Genomic DNA, 16,883 nt, shown 5'->3' with positions numbered 1-16,883 from the left:
GGCTGTTCAGTGAATTCTTTTCCTGGGAAAGAAGTCGCTTGATCGCTTCGTTGCTTTGCCTGTTCTGGAGTGTAGTGTGGTCCCTTGTCCGGTATAGCTCCCAAGCATGATTGTGCAGCAGTTTCTGACCTTAGGGTTAGGGTGCGGGTTAAGGTAAGTGCATATGTATGAAAGTGTTTACTGTTTTTTATTTTGCATTAGATGTATGGTTGAGTTACGTGTGTGTGTGTGTTTAGCTGTTTACTTTTGTTTTTGGTGGGGGTAGGATTAGGGTTAAGGTAAGTGTGTTTGTGTTTGGAACTGTTTATGTAAATGTGCGAGAGTTACTGACCTTAGGGTTACGGTGCAGATTAAGTTAAGTGCATATGTTTTAAAATGTTTACTGTTTTTTTTTTTGTTAGATGTATGGTTGGGTTACGTGCATATGTGTATTTAGTTGTTTACTGATTTTTGGGGGTATAATCAAGGTTAGGGTATGTGTGTATGTGTTTGGAAGAGTTTAATGTTTTTTTTGGGGGGGGTTGAAACAGCGATTTCTTTCCCTAGGAAAGAAATTGCTGCTCTGTGGTTTTGACATTTTCAGTGTTCGCTGAATATGTGTCACTGTAACACTGTTCGCTGTTTTCAGCGTTCAGTGTTATAATATGAACCCGATTTTTATAATATTTTTTCTTGTCATTATTTATCATATATTTACTTAGTTCTTTAGATTTCTACAGTGTTGTAAGTTCTTTGTAGTTTGATCTGATTATATTTTTCATGTCTCATCTCTAAGATACACATTCTATTTTTTCTCATCTAGGGGCAGGTGAGTGTCTTACTTGCTTTTTACATAATCGGGCAAGTATGTTAAGAAATGCTTCAACGAAGGACTTCACAATACTACTTAGTACTATGGAGTTTGGTATGTTAAGAAATGCTTTATTGAATGATTTTGCAACATCATCTAGTTGTAAGACTTTAAGTGGAGTCCAGTGACACTACCTAAGAAGTAAATTAAATGTACCATCATTGAATTGATGTTGCATACCTATTTGTATTTGGGATAATCAAGACTTACTTCTTTGCACTGCCTCCCATACTGAAATCTTCAACATGATCCATTGAGAATCTCCAATCCTGACCTCCTCTAATGTATGAGAAAAGCTCTTCCAAAAGAGAAAGTTGTACCCCTTCCAAATTGGAGCCTCTGCTAGCCATTTCTAACATACACTCAGTATATGTTTTAATTTTTTGGGGTCTGTCCTACCACAGTTAAAGTCATCTAACTCAACAAGTTCTGAATATTTCTTGAACTGATGAAGCATTTACAAAGTTGATTACTGATGTTTGGCCCATGGTGACCTAGTACCAAGTAGATTTATGAGAAGCATTATGTGCAGATGTAGTGTTTGTTAAGAACAATCCCTGACAGGTGTAGAATTCCAGTAGTAATTCTGAATTTCAGTTCAGATTTGGTAAGCCATTTCTCTAAGTTATTCCCCTTGAGGCCTCTCAGTCATTCTCCATGCAATTTCTGAAGCCTATTAGTAGTAGTACTACAGAGCTAACAGGTGTACCCTATCAAGCACTGTTTTCATGGTCTTCTAGAATCCTAAACAGTAAGGTAAGACTAACTATAAATAGTTGATAAGTGTCAGCCTCCTGCTCAATGTCTGGCTCCTTCCCTAGCAACGATGTGCTAAGAGTCACATTCCATTGCCAGGATCTGGTCCATCTTAAGCCATTCTTCTCTGATAACACTTGTTCAAAGGCATCACTTGCCCTTGTTTGCTCCATGTAACATTTCTGAGGTAAGCACAAGTGGGCAACATAAGTCATTCAGTCACCTGATGTTTGTAAGTGAACACAATGCCACCAAACATGTATCAAAGGTTGGCTCCCAGTATCCCTGATCTGAATGAAGATCTTGTATGTTTTGAAAGAAACGTCAATGGCAGTCATTCTTTGAATCATTTGTTTGTCTAATCCTTCATCTTACAACACTTTGACAAATCTGCCACTAACGAGAGCTTAGAGTTCCAGAATCACAGGGGCATACAAACACTCCCACCACAGCAAAGCCATGACTGTATAGATGTCTGTACATTTGTACTCCTGTGCAGACATCCATGATGTACAGTACCAGCTTTCTTGATGCCGTCCTAAGGATAGGGTTGCTTATTATATACTGCACAGAGTGTGTTCCTGTACTATACAATGGAACACATTGCTACAGATGTTTTACTCTGAAGGTGACTTTGAAGTGTACCACACAGAGTGTATTCCTGCACTACATAATGTAACATAGTGCTGTAGATGTTTTATTTTGTAGGTCACTTTGAAGTGTATACAACCCTTTCACTCTAGTTTACTGCACTCCAGCTTTACACATTATGAACTCGGTCTCTGAATCTGACATGTTAGTGTTGACATTTGTTTTCTGTAGCAGTGCCTGATTCAGACTTTAAAATTATCCTTCTTTGCTGTCATTTTCATCAGATAACTTTATTTGATGGCAGAGACTGTATCATACCTGAATCTCAAGCTGCAGAGCATGTGGGTTTTCAGCAGAACAATGCAAACTCATTCTTACAACTAAACTATTCGGAATGTCCAGTTTATAAGTGACTGTGCTATGACCAAGATGTTTTGTTTTAGTTTGGAAGTGTAGCAAATAAATGTGAAAATAAAAAAAGACTACAACAAGATATATTATGTCATTAACAGATAAATAAGCTGGATGAACTCATTATAAAGTTAAATGCAGAGCTGGAACGTTTATGTACATTTATTGTGTTATACAAAAATTATCATTAACATTTGAAGGCATACGTCTGTTTTCAAATAAAATCAATAAGCACTTTCAAAACCATCGTCCTCATATGCAGAAATCTGTAATAGTAACATTATAATAAAAAGTAAAGGCTTTACATGAACTAATCAGCATTACTTATATTGATCTATCTCAAAATAGCTGTAAAATTTGTAACTTCCTTGAATATACTAGTCCGTAAGCATCCCGTCCTTACCAGACTGTACCTTGCTGAGATTTTCCAGATGTATTTTGCCAGCTGTACTTTGCTGATGTCTTCCAAATGTATCTACCATGTGTTTTTATAACTGACTTGTAATTCTTTTACCAACTGTAGCTTTGCTGTGGTTATCCAAATGTATTTTTACTGGACTGTACTTTGCTGATGCTTTCCAAATGTATCTACCCTGTATTTTAACTTGTTTATTTGTAACTGTTCTATATTGTATATTATGTGGAGTTTTTCTCCCCGGGCATACGCTGAAAAAAGGACGTATGTCCAGTCGGACTTTCCTGCTAAACAAATGTGAAATAAATAAAAATAAAATTATAATGTCTGGTTTCATTCTGTAGACTGATCACTATCTGTAGGAATTATTTAATCCTTTTTTTTTCAGGAAGAGAGTCACAGGCTGTTTAACTTCAACAATATGTACATTTTAAAAAAAAATTAGAGTCAGGATATTTTATCTGGGAGTGTCAATTTTAAAACGTAATGTCCTGCACTGTAGACAAAACTGGGAAACAATTAAAATCTGGGGAAGAATCCAGAATGCTGTAGAATTACCCATATATATGGGAATTATTGTTTATCTGCAATAAATTTAGTATTTTATACAATCATGTTAACTCATTATAGGAAAGTTTAGTGAGTGCTGATATATTAGAATCACTCTGCTAAAACCATTCTTAGTAAACACCCAAGTTATTGCAGGAGAGAATTGTGTGTGGGTGAAACTCCTGTTCTAGCTAGCTAGCTATTTATCCTAGTTATATAACAGCAAAGTCAGAAATTTACTGAAAGTCATTTTCAACAAAACCATTTTACTTTAAGTGGACTTTCTGAAATTCCCTCCATTGAGTTGTCAGGATCCTAGACTTTATTTAGCACATGGCTACTAATGAATGTTTGTGATCAGAGGAAGAATGAAATGTGTTTAGTGCACAGTCCCAGAATTTCATATAATCTTATAAAGTACATTAATTTTATAGCATTATCACCAATAATATTTATATGTTAAAAAACACCCCTGTCTTTTCATAATATAATAGCTGTACTAAAATGACCTATTTTGCTTTCCAGAAAATGACAGTGTTGTAATAGCAATTATGTAGACCAACTCAGACAGCACAGTCCAGCCTATTTCATTAGCAGTTTAGTGTAAGACTGCTACACTGTATGACTTTATTTATTTATTTATTAAATGGGTGGATGGGTTGGACAAATGGCCATTTCCAGCCACAAACTGGGCTCATAATGAGCAGAGAAGTACTATATAGAAGAGGAAGTAAAAAATATGGGTGCAGTAACAAAGGTACAATTAAAACAAGTAAGAAAAAAACATGACAACATTTAGAGCATAAGAAAATAGAAAAATAATGTGCATAATTCAACACAGAAAATATGAGTGATAGAATTACATTGTGCTGAGAAAAACACATTATGAACATTTTGTACAATGTTCTTAGTTTAGCATTGTATTAATCACACCAGATAGGTGTATTTACATATTACACAGATGTTGATTCTGTAGAATGTGTTGAACATAATTGACATCTGGCGTTCCATTTTTACTAGCATGTGCAGAACCATATGGTGATCTTATTGGATGTATGACTTTGTTAAAGCAGGCTTCTTAGTGACTATCTCAAGTCAGTTTGAAAAGGCATTTCTTAAATATCTCTCATCTGTCCAGATTTTCACATAATGTCCAGATTTTTACCTCATATGTATCTGTTCCTAATACAAGTTGTGGTTTTCTAGCAAGTTGTTGAGTGTTGGAAGTCGCTACATAATGGCATATACAGTTGAGTTTAGATTTTCTGTCCTACAAAAAATGTATACTAATGCAAACCCTATTATTATTATTATTATTATTATTATTATTATTATTATTATTATAGTAATTTTCCAAGTTTACAAGAACAATATTTAATATCTGTCCCTAATTTTGGGCCTGCTCTCTAATTCTTTTGGCTTTTTCCATATCTTTGCACTTAGGGGTTGAGAGCTATGATTTTTTAAATAGTAGACAGTAATGCAGGTTTCATATTTTAAATAAATGGTGATGATACTCTGCTAGTGACCGAAAGCCATTTTAGATAGTCCTTACACTACATTAGAAAATTAATTTTATTTTACATCAGTAGTCTGGCACTCTCCCCAATCTTAAATCTCTTTGCACATTTTTGTGACTATTTTTGAATGTAAAGTAAAACTGGTTGTGACATCAAAGTAAAACCAGAGTGGTAGACACATGGTTATATTTGCATATATTTACTGTCATAATTACACTGTCAAATCAGGATGTGGATTTCTTTAACATGTGATATAAACATGTATAACTACATATATTAAGAATTCATGTGTGCAGCCTGAGACTGTTGTGCCTATATGTAACTGTGGTTCTCCCATATGTTCAGTCCGTAGGAAATATATCATCATCATCTTCTTACCTTTAAACCAGGAGATCCTCTTCTTCCTGTTGGACCCTATAAACAAAGAAAAACATTTGAAATGGCATTCTTACAATCAACAGTTCACAAAATATGGACTGAAGAAATAAGATCATATATTACATTAAATGCAGTAATGTAGATGTTCATCTGATCACTTTGTAAGCATTTCAGTAAAACATTAATTTACTATTTATTTAGCTCTATCACTTAGAACTCTGTTAGTATCTTGGATGGAATCCTAATATCACAAAATACTACTCTAAATAGTAAAAATGAAAACTACATTAGACTTGCAAGCTTAAAAGAGATTTGTCCTTCAAGTGAAATAAAATGTATCTGCTACATTTAGCAATACTGCCTGATTCATTCATGAACAGTTCTGAAAACATGAACATAATAATATGTAACAATTTTGTTCAGTATTGCATGATGAACTTTTAGATTTCTGTAAAACTTCTTACAAATGGACACGTGCAGATCCACACTTACATACATATACTTAACACACTTAAGATCAAACCATCCATCCACAACCTTTTCTCCTCATTTTTTACATGGTGTTGGGGTGTCACTTCACAAATGAGAATCTTCTGGAGTGCAGGTTTACACTGCTGGGTATTACTGCTACCCTGCTATATTAGTTCTTCCACACCACACACTTGGATGTACACTCACACCTATGGCTAATTTAGAGTGTCCAATACACCTACTGCATGTCTTTGGATTGTGGGAGGAAACCGGAGCACCCAGAAGAAACCCACACAAACACAGGGAGGACATGCAGACTCTACAGAGAATGCACCCCTGCCAAGAGTTAAACCAGGGAACCTCTTGCTGTGAGGTGACAACACTATCCCCTGTGCCGCTGTGCCACCCCTTAATCAATACATTGAAGATATGCCCATAATATCATACATATTCATATAGTGAAATTTGTACTTTGGTTACATGTGTTACAGTTGAATCTTTAGAGAGTGAATCTAATAACATTGCACAGAACCTATTCGAAAGACAACTTGCCAACTCTGTAAGTTATCATTATGGCAAACAGCAAAGCAAGAGATAAGTGACAAATGCAAGTAAATTACTAATACCTAAAACCTTGAGCAGTTACCATGCTGTGCATGAGAAGGCACTAACCTTCAGATGTTGTCTCATGACACTAACCATCAGTAGCTACCTACATTAAAAGTGCCACTCTACCACGTAAAGGAAAAAATATATATACATAAATTGTAATGATAATATCTTATGCAGCTGCATAGTTTCAAAACAAGAAAGTAATCCCAGTGTAGTTCTGAACTGCAGATGTCATGCTTATCAAGCTACTTTCTTAGCCACTCCACAGAGTCGCTGCAGCTTCTGTTCTTCCTGACCTCTCCTTTGTTGTAAAGCAATCATTGCACAGTGCTGCTTCATTTGCTTTCTGCTGGGTGCCTTTCTATGTTTGCCCTAATGCACAGGTAAATTTAAGGGTAAGGCAAACCAAAGGAAACTAGTAACCACAAATCGGGGTCTGCCCATGGAGTAAATGCCACAGTGCATTGTAGTATAAATCCTTCTTATCAGGGCAACTAAATTATAATATAATTCACAAAAAAACAAGGATTTATTCCACAAAGAAAATTTTAAAATAGTTAAGAGCTTTTGTCCTGCAATATTCAGTACTTCATCAGAGCTAAATAAAAAACAGATTACAGCAATATATGTATGACTTAAGCCTTAATTGAATAATTGATGAGTAGTTAGTAAACAAATATGATAAAAAAGATGTTACACTCATAGGGATACATAGTAATGCAAGTTTGACAGAATACACATAAACAACTTATAAAAACATTTTGAACCAAATCATTATACAATATACATGTCCCCCTAAAATAAACCAAATGTCTTATTCTGGCTTCTCCCAGTTAGGGGATGCCACAGTGGATCACTTGTCTGCCCATGATTGGCATTGGAGTTTTATGGTGTCATGTTGCCAGCCCTGTGCTCAACTGTCCACAGAAGGCACACACATGCACGCACTCATGCCTAGGGCCAATTTAGGGTGTCCAATCCACCTACAGCAAGCCTTTGGGATGTGGGAGGAAACCAGAGCACCTGGAGAAAATCCATGTGACCACATGTAGACTCCGCACAGAAGGCACCCCAGCTGAGAATTGAACCAGAGAACCTCTTGCTGTGAGGCAGCAATGCTAACCGCTGCACCACTATGGTCACCCTAAGAATATACCAAATGTATTCTCAATCAATTGTGAATTATAAATGCTGAAGTTAAAGGTTGGCAGATCTCAATTTTAATAATGAAACAATGGAAATTATTTCATTTAGACCAAAATCCTTATTGGCCCACAATGATAATTGCCAAAAAAATTCTCAGTATTTCAGAGTGTCTTCCCACTGACTATCTCTGGGGTCTTTTTGCTGTTGTTCTAGGACATACAGTTTAAAGTGCCCTTTCTTACAAGTTCTTAAATGTTTAGCTAAAGCATGAATTTCTTTGTCTTTATGAATGTTGTAAGTGTGTTCGTTAATTCATTTTTTACAGCTCTCTATCTACATAGAAAGAATGACAAAAATCACATATGCTAATGTAAACAACTTCAGCACTGTTACAGTTGTAATAGTGATGAATCATGACTTGTCTGTTTCTACAGGGTAATTTAATTATCTCAGTGTTCCTTATATAAAGACACTGTCTCCATGCACTACATGTGTATATTCCCATTCCCCATGCTTTATTTTTATTGCTTATATTCTTATCCATCTCATACAGATTTTTCAAACTTTTTCCTTTTTTATAGACAAACTTTGGAGGATTGTTAAAAACTTTCAGTGTACCAGGGAGTTGTCTAAACAAGTTCCAATATTTATTAACAATGCTTTTGACTGTTTTCCAATCCTGGTTATATTTTAAAATAGGGCATTAGTAAACATCTCACACAATGGAAGATCAGTCACATCAGGTTGGCGACCAGTGAAGTCACTTAAAATTGGGACATACTTTACCACCCCCCCCACACTACTGCAGGTACTTCAGCAACAACAGTGTCAAAAAACTCTTCAGGGTAACCTCTTTGTAAAAACATATTTTCAGTAGACTGAGTTCATACAGAGAGCTCTAACCAACTGACCCTTAACAATGCTCTGTTTCTGAGAAAATTCAGGAAGGTATTACTATAAGCAGGTTTACAGTATAGCTTAGATATATATTTCTTGGATTTACTGTTTTTTATATTAAAATATCTAAATAATGAAAATCCCTAAGAAAAGATCTAGCACTTTGTAGATAGTTAATAAAAGTGGTTAATTGAGAACAGGGTCCAGTCAAGAGAACACAAATATCATCCAAAAACCTTCCATACAAACAACAAAATTTGAACTGAGGAGAATTAACCACATATTTCCATTCACAGTCATACAGGACTAGATTAGCAAATATAGGGGCACACACTGCCCCCATAGCTGCCCCACTATTCTGCTTAAAAATGTTTTATTCAAAAAACACAGAATTGTATTTTAAAACTGCTTCCATAAACTCACATAAAATATGACAATCTTTTTGTGTCAAAAAGTCACAAAGCCTAAGGGTGTCCATAAACCATGATAATCCCTGTTGAAATAGTATAACTATAAACAGGTCAATAATATCTATAGCTGCAAATAGTAAATCCTCTGTAAACTGTACATGATTAAATCTATTAAGGAAATCCCATGAGTCCCATAAAATATGGGTTCTGAGACCATAAAAAGGTTTTAATTTCCTGTCAATGTACACTGCAAGAGGATATGTTTTTGACCCACTAGCTGTGACTATTACATGAAGTGGTAGATCATCAATATTTTTATGTGCATTGGGGATGCCAAAGATCGATGGAATATGGGCAAAAGTGGTCAGATCTATAATTTTTTGCATTAATAAATCATTCAACATAAGGTCAGTCTTTTGATATGAAATGTTGACCTCATTTCTAGAAACAGAAAGATATATATTCCCTGAGTAATCAATAGAATCCATAATCACCAAGCCATCCCTTTATTCTGGTTTCATAATTCTTGCTTCATTATTATGTATTAAATCATGAAGTAGTGTGTTTTCATCCTTAGATAGGGTGACGTGTCTCTTCCCATTGTCAGCAGCTAGGTTATAGAGGTCATGTTCAACAAAACATTCAAAATTTTGTAGTACAGGGTGCAGGGTGGGATTTAGGGTATATTTTGTATGTAAATTATATTTACTCTGGGTTAATAAATAGTCTCAAGGTTAATGTTCCATAAAAATAATTTGAAATCCACTGATGTTTTACTCAAATTAAAAGTTTTTGAAGGGACAAAATAGAAATCTTTTTTTAAAAATAGAAGAAAAATTGTAGTATTTAATGCAACATTACTGTAGTTAAAAACTTTTAACTCTGTCTTGTTCAAAAATAATTTCCTCTTGTTTAATAGAACAGGGCGCCTTAGGAAGAGTGACAACTTTCCTCCACTTCCTCTTTTCACTCTGTTGGGGTTTGGATAAAATTCCCTGTGCTGCTGCTCCTTCTGTAAAAGTCTATTGGAATGTCATAGGGGAGGAAACTCTAAAGGGTCATAATAACAGCATGAAATACTAATGTTCCTTTGTTGTCAGATGGAAAAGATACAGTATTGGTGTGAGCGAACATATGACCCTCATTAGATGTATTATAAACTCTTTGATAGTTCTCAACTATGGTGTATTTTGATTTAAGTAAGGGGTAAACCTATCTTGATTCCTATTCCTTCTTATCCCTCTCCAACTTAGCTGCCTTTTGATGTTTAGACATAGTAATTGTTTTATCAACCTACCCATGTAGTGCATGTACACAGTGTCCTTATATAGGGAACACTAACATAATTAACAACCTGTAGAAATAGACAAGTCACAGTTCATGACTATTATAACTGCAGTGCTGGAGCTGTTTACATTGAGCATATGTGATTTTTGGGGTTCTTTCTACATAGGTAAAACAGAGTGATCCCTAAAAAAGACAAACTAATGCTTTAGTTAAACATTTAATAATTTGTAAGAAAGGGCACTTTAAATTTCATGTCCTAGAGCACCTGAAAAAGACCACAGAGGTGGTCAGTGGGAAGACTCTCTGGAATATAGAGAATTATATTGTCAATTATCATTGTAGGCCAATAAGGACTGTGATCTAAATGAAATGACTTCCATCGTTTCAGTATTAAAATTGAAATCTGCCAAACTTTAACTTCATCATTTATAATTCAAGATTGCTTGAGGCTACAGTTGGTAAATTTTTTAGTGGGATATGTATAGCTTATAATGAATTGGTTCAAATGTTTTTATATGTATTTTATGTGTATTCTGTCAAACCTGCATTTCTATGTACCTTTATGAATGCAACATCTTTTTATCCTAGTTAATTGTCTAGTAATTAATTATTCAATTAAGGCTTAAGTCATACATACATACACACACACACACACACACACACATATATATATATATATATATATATATATATATATATATATATATATATATATAATTTGCTTTTTATTTACTTCTGATGAAGTCCTGAATGTAACAAGATGAAAGCACTTAACTCTCTATTTTAAATATTACTTTGTGGAATAAATCTTCTTTTTGGATACAGTCTTTCTATTTGGATTTTCCATTTCTTTGGAAGGTCTTGGAAGAAAAATAACTCATTGTTGCACTTGTTTTTTGTGAATTTTATTATAATTTAATTACCCTGGTGACAAGGATTTATGCTACACTGTACTGTGGTATTTACTCTGTGGACAGAACTCAATTTATAGTTATGTTTGCCCTAACAATAACTTACAAAGTTGGTGAGAAATATTTGCAATCATTTCTATACAATTATGTTGAATTCTTTCTCTAGGGATCTGACTTTAATATAGGTTCCCGTGTACTTCATATGTTAAAAAATTGGTTATTTGTCCTTTACTGTCTGATTAACAATTGTGGTTGACAACAAAAACAAATCATTTGGCAGAGAAATATAGAAACTGATAATCTGGAAACTGATGCAACAACCCATTATTTCTGAATCATCACTGTAATACATATTTCTTTTTCCAAGATCTTGTAGAAAGAAGACATACTGAAACTAATATTCATGTAGGAAATTACAGGTATACCAACACTTCTTCTTAGCAGCATATAATTCTACAAATCTAACCATAAATAATTTCATTCACACTGTACAGAATTACATCTCATAAAGGAATTAGGTTCCTCTCAATTCCATATGTAATTTCTTTCCCAGACTTATTTTCTTAAAAAAAAACTGCATAAATGTTTGCAGACTATGTTAGAGTACCTTTAAGATAATAAAAAAATCAGCTAATTAGTAATGGAATAGTACCTGACCATCTTCATATTATGTGAAAAAATGTTTAACAGTACACCATTTCAAAGAAGCCAATAGAGAAGCTGTGAAGAAGCAAAACATATTGTCAAAGTACAGTTTTAGAACATGTCAGGGACATTAATAATAAGTAATGTGATAACCCAAACACCAGATATTTCTTAGAAACAGAACATAACTGGAGGAGTATACCAAATCTGTAATGGCCTATTTTTCAAAATGTGTTGATGATGTAACAGTCGTCAAATGTAACACCATGCACACTAATCAGAAACCCTGGCTATCTGGTGAAGTATATGAGCTCCTAAAGGCATGAAATGCTGCATTTAAATCAAAAGACAAGGATGCCCTAAGAGTGGCCAGAGGAAATCTAAGTAGTGGTATAAAGGAGGCTAAGAGGACCTATGGGCATTAAATTCAGGGACACTTCTCTGACCAAAGGGACTCTAGATATCTCTGGCAAGGCATTCAAGCCATAACTGACTACTATAGGTCTGCATCCTCCCCATGTAATGACAGCACAGAACTTCTGATCAAACCAAACACCTACTTCAGCAGATTAAATATGGATAAAAGCACTGGACCAAATAAGCTCCCTGTTGAACAGGGTGAGGAGGTGCTATGTCTAACAACATCTGATGTTCTGAAGACTCTGAGGCGAGTAAACCCAAGAAAAGCAGCTGGTCCTGATAAGATTATGGGAAGGGTTCTAAGTGACTCTGCTACCAAACTGTCCACTGTACTAACAGATGTATTCAACATATCCCTACAAGTAGTCATTGTACCCAGCTGCTTCAAAAATATTACAATCATTCTCTTACCCAAGTAATCCCAACCAACAAGCCTAAATGATTACTGGCCAGTTGCTCTTACATCAACAGTAATGAAGTGTTTTGAGAGGCTGATCTAACGACTGCACAGCTGATGAAATAGTTATAGCACTTCATGAATCCTTGGCACATCTAGAGAACAAGAATTTTTATGTCAGAATGCTGTTCTTCAGGTTTTAGTTCCGTCTTTAACTCTGTCATCCCCCAAAATCTGATATTGAAGCTGATCCAGCTGGGCATCAGCACCCCCCCCCCATGTAACTGGATACTGGCCTTTCTCATCAACAGACCCCAAAAAGTACGTGTGGGAAATAACAGTTCAATCAGTATTACAATGAGCACAGGTGTCCCTCAGGGTTGCGTCCTGAGTCCTTTGCTGATCACCTTGTTGATGCATGACTACATGGCCAAGCATGAATCCAACAAAATCATCATGTTCGCGGATGATTCCACTGTCGTATGTCTTGTCAGAAATGGTGAGGAAACAGCCTACAAGGATGAAGGGGAACATCTGATAGGATGGTGCAGCAGCAACAATTTGGCCTTAAATGTAAACTAGACCAAGGAATTAATAGTGGACATCAGGAGGACTCAAGAGATACATCATTCTCTGGAAATTAAAAGGGTGGCAGTGGAAAGAGTCAAAAACACCAGGTTCCTGGGGGTGCACATCTCAGATGACCTATTCTGGTCAACATATATTAGCAACACAGTGAAGAATGCACACAAATGTTTGCACTTCCTATGGAAACTGAGGAAGGCAAACCTGTCTCAGTCCATCCTCAAAGCCTTCTACAGAAGGACCATTGAGAACATCTTCTCAAATAACATCATAGTTTGGTATGGTAACTGCAAAGCATCTGACCGCAAAGTTCTCCTTATGCTAGTGAGGACAGCTGAAAAAGTCATTGGTTTTTCGCTCCCATCCATAAATGATCTGCACGAGACTCAGTGTGTGGGAAGGGCTAGGAAGATAATCAATGATCACACTCACCCTGCCTGTGGCATATACTTCCTTCTTTCCTTGGGCAGGTGGTGTCACCGCTTACACTGCAAAACATTTAGATTGAACAGGAGCTTCTTCCCTCTATCCATAAGGTTGATTAACTTGAATGCAAGGCATGACAGTGAATAATTAGATCAATATGCCACCTGCTATAAAGTATCAGTTATAGTAATCACTCTGGCAAATTGCTTCAATAACTGGTAGAGTTAGCCTGATTTCTTATGTTATTACTTCCTGAATGTGCAATAGTCAGGAGTGAGTCACCACTCCATACACGTGCAATATGAGCATTAGAATATATCATACTTCAACTGATGAAGGGCAGTATTGTAAGCAATCAAAATGTGAAGTCATAGTCTTGCAAAACCTATTAGTATAATATTGTGTAATGTCTTCCTGTCCAATTGTGGTAATCTATTGAGTTGTTAATATTTTAATTATTATTGTATGTGCATTAGTCTTGCTGTCTTTCAAACTATCTGTTCATTGTTATGTCTTACACAGGGAACAAAGCACCGTAATTTACTTCAGCTTGCACTGCTGTGTATATATCTGATCAACAATAAAGTTTACTTTGACTTAATGTTGATTACGTCAAGTTTATGATTTTAGAACATACATTTGTTAATGAGAAATGTAGGAATATTAAAATTAACATCTTTTGTATAAGGAGTCTTTGTACAGAATGATTTTTTTAACACCTGTTCACCCAAGAATTGAATCTTTGATTCAGAGAAAATCTCATTTGAGCTAGTTACACAGCTTGGGCTGGACAATTAGTACAACAGTAGGAAACTGTGACTCAGTGACAGGTATAGCAACAATGAGAAAGAGAAATCCAGACAGCAATACAAACTAATATAATCAAAAAACTGACAAGAGGTGTAGGACGGCACAGGCAGGTTTAATATCACAAAAAATAAAAGTAAAGCGCTTTTCGTTTGATTAAATAACAAACTTCATCAGACAAAGTGCAAGTCATACAAACCAGCAAATATATAGTGTGGCATAATGACTAATCAGCTTTTCCCAATACGTAATTAAAATCAATTAATTTAACTAGTTTAACACAATTACCAGAAATTTAAAGGAAAAGGCAAGTGAAGGCAGATAAATGAAAACAAGTACAAGTAGACAAGGACAATCGAGCAGCATCGCTCACCAAGTAAAATTCACAAAATGAGAGTCATAACAAGTGTAAATGCAAGTAGTAAACATTAAAGAATCTTATACTCAAAATAACATAAAGTAACAACTACATAGTAAATAATAACCCAAAAAGGCTTACAAATTATATACAAATAAATAACATAATAAACCTAACTAGGTTGTACATGTATATGCTACTAGGAATAACTAAACACAGTTCATCTAGTTAAACTTTTGAGTTTTAGGATGCTACTGATAGAACATCCCTCATTTAAACCAGGTGAATTATACGCATTCAACCTGATCTGCCATAGAAGCTCCATTTCTTCCAACCTAAGTGGGTCTGGACCGCCATGGGGATTGTTAGAGACTTGGTCCATCACTATAAACTTAAATGAATGGTTAGGAAACTGTACTATGTGTTTGGCTAATGCGTTTTCATGTTTTTGCTTTTTGATGGCGTATACATGTTCATATATACGGTCACAAAGCCTTCTTTCTGTTTTGCCAACATAGAAGGCCAAACATGACTGGCATTGAGCTAAATAAACCACCATCTTCGAATTGCAGCTAACTCTCAACTTTAAATAAAATTGAAAGTTATCAATACTAAATCTGTTGGATTCAGTAATGTATGAGCAGTAATTACAGGATTGACATTTGTACATCGCTACTGTTCTAGCTGGAATTCTAACTTGTTGTTCGAAATAAGCCTTTAGGTTCTTACCCCTTTTGTATGTTACTATAGGGCGTTCACCTACACTTAAGTAAACACCATTGTCGCTCTTGAAAATGTCCCAGTTCTTTAACAGGATCTCAAAACAGTCTCTACTGTTAAGGTTATATGTTGTAACAAAAGTTGTGGCTACAGTATTGGTCGAATGGTGGTAATCATGAGGTACGTCAACAAATGGTGTAGATAAAGTAACCCCACTGTTAGATAAATTGAAACAACTATTCAAAATAGGTTTAAAAAAATGTCTCTTACGTTTTGCTGATACTTCATTTATAATTTCATCGACCATGTTGTCGGGGTACCCACGATGGAGAAACATATTCTTAATAAATAAACACTCAGCATGAAAGGCTTGGTCTAGTGTGATGATACGGGCAGCCCTGACAAGTTGGCCCTTAATGATTGCACGTTTCTGGTGCAATGGGTGACAGCTTGAAAAATGTAACATTGAGTTACAGTATGTATTCTTTCTAAAAATAGATGCTGTCAGTTTTTGGACAGAATAATCTTTAGACAATAAAATGTCGACATATGAAATAGAATCCCTGCCAAAAGTGTGTGTGAACTTCAAAAAGTTAGTTGTTGAGTTAAAATACTCAACAACAGAATCACATACAGTTTCATCACCGTCAATAAGGATGAAAATATCATCCAGGTAGCGGGTATAAAATATTAACTGGTTGTTAAACTTACAGTTGTTGGTGACAAAACAGTGTTCCCAGTGGGCCATAACCATGTTGTCTACACTTGCACCACATGGGGAACCCATGGCTACACCCACTTTCTGGAGGAAAAAGTTACCTTCAAATACAAAATAGTTGTTACCAAGAATTAGATCCAGCAGTTCATAAACTAAACTAAATTCATTTGGAGTACAGTCCTGCAATTTCATAATTTCACCAACCCATTCCAAAGCTATGTCATGAGGTATACATGTATAAAGATCCTTCACATCGATGGTTAAAAAATTATATTTATTTATTTTTTTATTTTACATTTGTTGACCGGGCTAGTCTTACTGGACATATATCCGTTTTCAGTAGAGGCCCGGGGAGAAAAGCTCCAAATACACGAAGTAAACAATCATTACAAAAGAACAATGATAAGCATAATACAAAAGTACCAGTGTAGACTTATTTAACAATTTAAGAAAAACTAAAACTGACAAAAAGCATGTAAACAGAAAAAAAAAAAGTCAGATAAAAGTAAAATACAAGGTATAGAATATTCTGAAGTTAGATTAAATAAGAGATAGATAAGCAGAACACAAGGTGGGAAAACATATGTGAGAAAAAAAATGCTA

The 16,883-nt window shown here is 35.2% G+C and overlaps 1 protein-coding gene across 1 annotated transcript in view; it reads right to left on the bottom strand.

The window, feature by feature from the left end:
• Positions 1 to 16,883, bottom strand: part of LOC122796926 (collagen alpha-6(VI) chain-like) — a 1,619,258-nt gene that overhangs the window by 508,334 nt on the left and 1,094,041 nt on the right. The window contains exon 25 of the mRNA XM_044065693.1: positions 5,471 to 5,506. Within this exon, the coding sequence (XP_043921628.1) occupies positions 5,471 to 5,506 (36 nt within the window). The remainder of the gene's footprint in view (positions 1 to 5,470; positions 5,507 to 16,883) is intronic.

Source organism: Protopterus annectens, chromosome 3.part0 (genome assembly GCF_019279795.1).
Source record: "Protopterus annectens isolate FY-2018-M chromosome 3.part0, PAN1.0, whole genome shotgun sequence".
Taxonomy (NCBI): Eukaryota; Metazoa; Chordata; order Ceratodontiformes; family Protopteridae; genus Protopterus; species Protopterus annectens.
The sequence above is the reverse complement of the archived record's forward strand: the minus strand, read 5'-3'. Positions and strand labels throughout refer to the sequence as shown.